Source organism: Monopterus albus, unplaced genomic scaffold, assembly GCF_001952655.1.
Source record: "Monopterus albus unplaced genomic scaffold, M_albus_1.0 scaffold319.1, whole genome shotgun sequence".
Taxonomy (NCBI): domain Eukaryota; kingdom Metazoa; phylum Chordata; class Actinopteri; order Synbranchiformes; family Synbranchidae; genus Monopterus; species Monopterus albus.
The window spans coordinates 719,345-726,475 of NW_018128199.1; the positions used below are offsets into that span (position 1 = coordinate 719,345).

A 7,131-nucleotide genomic window follows, 5' to 3' on the forward strand; every position below is an offset into this window, starting at 1 on the left:
TCATACAAAGGAATAATAACTTCAGTCATCCTTTAACTGTTTAACTAGCTCCACCATCAGGTCTCACCTGTACTTTGTGTTTAGTGCTACTTAGTAAATGTTGGCATGCAATTACACAAAATGAAGATGGTGACCAAAGTAAACATTATACTGTACCCACAACGCATCAGCAGGTTAAAATTGTCATTGTCAATAAATACTTTATAATCCTTTAAAGCTAATTAATGCAGTCTCATCTCAGCAATTAGCTTTTATGCATCTGAGTATTGTATGGAACATCTTCATTTAGTTATACCAAAGTTCAGTTCATTTAAGCAGCACTCGATACTTAAAAAAATAAGGATAACTAATTTGGTGGGAAAAAAGATTCATCAAGAGGAGAAACAGAAAAAAAATAATTTTTCTTTAATAAAAAATACATTTATAAATTCTGCAGCACAAACTTCTCTTGAATATTTCCATCAACCCAGGAGAGATGTTGAAAACCAACTGTACAGTAGGCATTTAAAATAAAACATCTGGAGGCAAATTCATACAAATGAGAGAAAAATGACAAGTTGGACTGAAGGAAAAACAGCAAAAACAATATGACTTATAGTAGTTTCTGAAGAAGCAGATCTGAAAAACAAAGACTAAATTCAACTGAACAGTTTTCTAACATCCGTGTCAACACCGCAACAGGAGAATGTTGTTTTGTGTCGATCATAACACCACAAGGTTCACTTCAGTCCTTCTAAACTACAAATACAGCAGCTTGGTTTAAAGACAGGTGACACATGAACCCTCCCACATCAAGTTGTCCTTATCCACTGGTTTATAATCAGCTTTACCACAACATGCAATACAACTGAGGGAACATTTTAGAACTGGTCCTGGATCAGTGTGTAAGGACAACTTCATCCTATTCTGGAGAGGAAAACTGAGTCACCACACACCTCATACTGAAAGGTGTTTTCTGTGCATTATTAAGGTTGTAACCTTATGACTAAGATGAAAGCTCTACAGTATTTTCATGACCGGATGGCACTGATGGATGGACAGCCAGGGACATTACATTAGGGACATGTTTGGGAGGAGACAGTGGTGTGGTGGGTAGAGCAGTCGTCTCCCAACCAGAAGATTGAAGGTGCAAATCTCAGTGCCGGCAGTCCATGTGTCGAAGTGTCCTTGGGCAAGACACTGAACCCCCCCATTGCCCTCGATGGTTAGAGCCATCAGTTGAGTTGGTGCCGCAGATGGCTGCCATCGATTCTGTACCCAAGACCAATTCCTTGTCTGTAACATACTTGGCCAATAAAGATGATTATCCTTATAATCCTACAGCAGGCCTATTACCCAAAGGAGAGAGCTTTTCCTGGAGATTGTCTTTCAAAATCAGTCCTGTACATCTTTTAGAAATGCTGTATATTCCAAACACTTTTTTAAAGCCTCTTAATTTACTCAGGCAGACAGCAGCCTTGCTATATTTCATATTAGCTTTTTCAGATGTCAAATTTCTGCTCAAGTGCACTGTGCTCTGACGTGCCACGTACTCTGGGTTTTTGTGGATTTATGTAGGGGCTGGTTGTGGTCACACACATTTCTACAGTAATAGAGGCGCATCATGCCTGTTGTCTAAAAAGGGCCTGTCAGCAGTTGAATGATGTTTAATCTTTGACTACATAATAGTGAATTTTAAGTAGAGTGCCTATTAGGTTCCTTCCTTTCAGCAGAAACCTGACACTTAGTAGAAAACCATACTGTAGTAATCTGAAATACGTTTTTCACAGCAGACATTTTGAAATGTCATAGTAGGAAAAGCACGGGTTTAAGTGACAACATTCACAATAGCTCTATTCCATTTGTGTGAGCCATTTCCAGGATCCTGGCATTGTGCATTCTTGCTGAGTGACATTTTTACTGGGACACTTAGTGGAACTCCACTATCATTCATGTGGTTACCTACATCTGTGACTGTCCTATGACAGCTCAAAATGTCTCCTGTGAAAAAGGTTTGTAAAACCCAGGACAGGTCCAAAAGCTTTCTGTTGACAGAGTTTTAAACATGCATTGCCAGCAGTGAGCTCACCCAGAGCCGACACATCCTACAAGTTTTAAAGTAGTGCCCCTAAAGGTGCTGGCCAAAATATCACTGCTTTTAAGTGATGATTATGGGATAGGACTGGTGCCTTGGTGCTAAGTTGCATGCAGAAAATACCGAGTAGTTTTTCAGCTGATGCACAGGACACAGTGTTGAGTGGGAAGGAATATGGAAATGTCTTGTCTGGAGTGAAGAACATTCCAGTTCTTTTTTTGTTTTTGTTTTTGAGTCATGTGTGGCAGTAATAATAGATCAAGGACTGGTTTCACAAAGATATTTTAGACTGGTCTAAATCAGTTTTCATTTTGCTCATAGATTACTCTGATGGAAATTACACAGTTTAACAAAGGGTATAAAGATTGACTTATAAGAATAAATAATTAGCCACCCTACCCACAGCCTATCTCAGACCAAGGAAACGATCCTGAGTCTGACTGAGAAGTTGGCACAAGTACCGAGTTCTGTCACACTGAGAAGCCACAGCAGCTCAGCTCTGCAATGAATCATTCTCCCAGTAAAATGTCCTTGTAACAGCGAAATTTTCCCAGTTCGAGTGGTTTGATGCTGTTTGGTCAGCGATGTTTTACAGGTCTTATTTACTCAGAATTTATGGCAAACGAACCCCATTCAAGACAGTCAAGAACCAGAGAGCTTTGTACAACAGAAGTGTGATGTCTGGCTCTTAGTCTGATTTGAGTCACAGTCAAAGTCTGTGTCTTTGAAACTGGCCACAACAATATTTAACTAAGGGGATACAGAGTACCCAGGTTTTAAAATGGCCTGCCCACTACTGGACATAACAGTCTTCTTTTGTCTCTGAGCATAGTGTTCAGAATACATTACAATAATATACCATGGTTTTGTTCACAAATACATATATTTCTCTTTATAAAGCATATATTGTTTACACTCTTTGAATATAAATTAGACTATTTTGTAGGTTTTTAAACAGTCAGTCTTAGACAGACTGCTTTGAACTTTTACTTCCTCCAGTTCTCTTGATTCGGGTCAACACTGGACTGGTTTGATCTCGACTCTTTGCAGTGTGTGCAGCACTGCGTCAATACTTATTTCCCTCACCAAACTATAAAATATACATAGTTCCTTTCCTCCACATGCTTTCAGCACAGACAGCTTTTTTATCATATCTAATCATATGCCCACCCCTCGTAATAACAGTCAGATAAAATATGGCATTAACTACCATTTAAATATTTGCTTTATATTATGTTGTGCTTAGATGTTACAGAATTGCAATATAATTTTTTTTAATTGGTCTTAAGCAATTGTGTAAAGTGGCGCTGCAGATCCTACAGCTACAGTAAAGGGTTTTAACATTTAACTACATCTACGTACACTGTACTGTACTGAGATTCAATACTGATAGTGATCAATAAGTGAGATACCAGGTTTCAGTCAAACTCCATGAGTTCATGACATTATCACACAATTCAGTGACCTCTTAGCAAAGTCAGGACCTTTTTAGAAAGTGCTACTGTGTATACTGTGCTAGTCCACTACTCATTCTGGCCTCTCCAGACTCCCAGCCCGACTGTTTAATGACCTTAACAAAGGAAAAGATTAAAGTATCTCTCTGTCGTTGCTCAACAGTGTTACTGTGGCAGTGATGATACGAGTAAGAGGATTCGACAGCAGGGTGGCACCCAGAGTTGGGGATGAATCTGTTAGGGCGACATGTTTCAGGCAGACCCAGTGGTCCTAATTATACAAGTGGAGTCATTTCATGCCTTATAACAGCTTTTAACACTGAAAAAGTGTATGACAGTGAAACATCTTTCAGACCAAAGTCCTTTTCACCCCTAGGCTAAATTCTGATATCCACAGTCAGTATGAATGGAGCCCTAATGAAGTTTGGTAATTTGTGCTAGCTCAGCAAAGATTTACTTAATTTCTCCATGCTCAAATGAGTCTTCTAACTGGTGGTGATAGTGAAGCATAAACAGAGAGAGTCAGGAGTAGATGCACCTCCTCTGACTATGTTTTACTGAGAAGGAAGTTCCAGTCAGAGCCCAGCAGCTTGAGATTTCTGTCACCATCTGCAAATACAAAGAAGACTGATTGTATTGAGAAAGTCAGATGAAATGCTGAATCCTTCTAAATGAACTTAAGTGACATTTACACTGTCCTACATGAGAGACTTCTGCTTTTTAGGCTTTTAAACTGAGATACACATAAACATCTTCAAGCATTAAAAACCATTTTCATAGAATATAGATTGTTTTTTTTTTTTTTAACAGAAGCACAAACCAGAAAACATTCTTAGTGCATCATCATCATCATGTTGCATCATAGTTCGGTTGCTATATAACTTGACACCTAAAATCATTAAATAACAGTCACTGTTGGAGGGTTCAGTCTATTAAAGGTTATAGATTCTATTAGAGAATCTGTGTTGGTCATGTCACCATGTACCTCTGTCTTGTTGTGGATCCATAATTATCTAACATCTGAGTGCTGGCCACCTCCAGATTCCAGTCACACATCTCCAGCAGCTTTAGACACTCTGACCTGCTCCTCAGACCCAAACAGAACAACTGCTCCACCTGCAGAGAAAAACAAAGATCGGTCATACAAAGAAGGACTGGAATTAGAGGTGGAGGAGGGATGAGATGCTGCAACACAGTAGGGACACAGAGACTGATAGTACAATATGGTAACAAGAAAAAACTGTAGACCTTTTTACTCATTCATGAGAGTGTGAATGCAGACCAGTAAGCATATAGTAAAATTATTTCAGTTATTTGTTTTTGAGTGTTCTAGATTGAATCTGTGACCACAGGATTACATTTTTACTTCTAAACTTTGCCGCCACCATTAAAAACCAGTCAAGTGACCTTTTGCTCACTGCCATCCAAACACATCGTTCATTCTCCCACAGTGGCCACAAACACAGCCAGTTAGAAGGGTGCTGAGTACCGCTGTAGACGCATCAGTGAGTCTATATGCGTTTTATTTATAGCCAGCTCACTGCAGCAGCAGTGAGCTGATTTTCCCCTTACAGGCCACCAGATCTGCTCTTATTATTTCCTAATATGAACCTATAGAGTAAAAATTCAGCAACTCTGAATGACTACCTGTTTGCAGTTACTTTTATATCCTGGACAAATCAACAAGGTTATTACAGAACAGGCCTGAGATGCAGTAAACTGGATCTCTAAGGACCCTTCTGCAGCACAGCAGTGTTTACAAATGAGGTGTTGTTTCAGTAATTGTTGTGCTGCAACATAATTGGCCACTTTGTAAAATCTTCATTTTGATGGACTACAACTGTAAAATGTTTGCTGCCTTATTATATTATATACAGTGGTGTGAAAAAGTGTTTGCCCCCTTACTGATTTCTTATCTTTTTGCATGTTTGTCACACTGTAATGTTTCAGATCGTCAAACAAATTTATATATTAGTCAAAGATAACACAAGTAAACACATCATGCAGTTTTTAAATGAAGGTTTTTATTATTAAGGGAAAACAAAATCCAAAACTATAGAGCCCTGTGTGAACAAGTGTTTGCCCCCTAAACCTAATAACTGGTTGGGCCACCCTTAGCAGCAACAACTGCAATCAAGCGTTTTCGATAACTTGCCATGAGTCTTCCACAGCGCTGTGGAGGAATTTTGGCCCACTCATCTTGGCAGAATTGTTGTAAGTCAGCCACATTGGAAGGTTTTCGGGCATGAACTGCCTTTTTAAGGTCATGCCACAGCATCTCAATTGGATTCAGGTCAGGACTTTGACTAGGCCACTCCAAAGTCTTCATTTTGTTTTTCTTCAGCCATTCAGAAGTGGACTTGCTGGTGTGCTTTGGATCATTGTCCTGCTGCAGAACCCAAGTTCGCTTCAGCTTGAGGTCACAAACGGATGGCCGGACATTCTCCTTCAGGATATTTTGGTACACAGCAGAATTCATGGTTCCACTTATCACAGCATGTCTTCCAGGGCCTGAAGCAGCAAAACAGCCCCAGACCATCACACTACCACCACCATATTTTACTGTTGGTATGATGTTCTTTTTCTGAAATGCGGTGTTACATATACGCCACACATAATGGGACACACACCTTCCAAAAAGTTCAACTTTTGTCTCGTCTGTCCACAGAGTATTATCCCAAAAGTCTTGGGGATCATCAAGATGTTTTCTGGCAAAACTGAGACGAGCCTTTATGTTCTTTTTGCTCAGCAGTGGTTTTCGTCTTGGAACTCTGCCATGCAAACCATTTTTGCCCAGTCTCTTTCTTATGGTGGAGTCATGAACACTCACCTTAACTGAGGCAAGTGAGGCCTGCAGTTCTTTGGATGTTGTTGTGGGGTCTTTTGTGACCTCTTGGATGAGTTGTCGCTGCGCTCTTGGGGTAATTTTGGTCGGCCGGCCACTCCTGGGAAGGTTCTCCACTGTTCCATGTTTTCGCCATTTGTGGATAATGGCTCTCACTGTGGTTCGCTGCAGTCCCAAAGCTTTAGAAATGGCTTTATAACCTTTTCCAAACTGATAGAGCTCAATTATTCTCTTTCTCATTTGGTTTTGAATTTCTTTGGATCTCGGCATGATGTCTAGCTTTTGAGGATCTTTTGGTCTACTTCACTTTGTCAGGCAGGTCCTATTTAAGTGATTTCTTGATTGCGAACAGGTGTGGCAGTAATCAGGCCTGGGTGTGGCTAGAGAAATTGAACTCAGGTGCGATAAACCAGTGTTTTGACAGGGGGGCAAACACTTGTTCACACAGGGCTATATAGTTTTGGATTTTGTTTTCCCTTAATAATAAAAACCTTCATTTAAAAACTGCATGATGTGTTTACTTGTGTTATCGTTGACTAATATTTAAATTTGTTTGATGATCTGAAACATTACTTATATTATATTTGTGATTTTTTCTGATAACTTTTTACTACCTTTAGTCAGTTTCAGGGCTCTATATGATACCTTTATAAAAAGCTTGTATTATTTGATTTAATTTGATTTATTCTTTCAAACATGTAACGACAGTCAATATGTCAACACACATAATTTCACACATATCCACAAATGCATTATCA

At 39.4% G+C, this 7,131-nt stretch overlaps 1 protein-coding gene across 6 annotated transcripts in view; it reads right to left on the reverse strand.

Moving 5' to 3' along the window:
- Positions 1–436: 436 nt before the first annotated feature.
- tnk2b (tyrosine kinase, non-receptor, 2b) overlaps positions 437–7,131 on the reverse strand; it is a 58,473-nt gene continuing 51,778 nt past the window's right edge. For all 6 annotated transcript variants that reach the window (XM_020624035.1, XM_020624034.1, XM_020624036.1 and 3 more), the window contains 2 exons: positions 4,514–4,644; positions 437–4,137 (listed from right to left, as the gene is read on the reverse strand). In XM_020624035.1, coding sequence (XP_020479691.1) covers positions 4,131–4,137; positions 4,514–4,644 — 138 coding nt within the window. In that variant the 3' untranslated portion in view covers positions 437–4,130. The remainder of the gene's footprint in view (positions 4,138–4,513; positions 4,645–7,131) is intronic.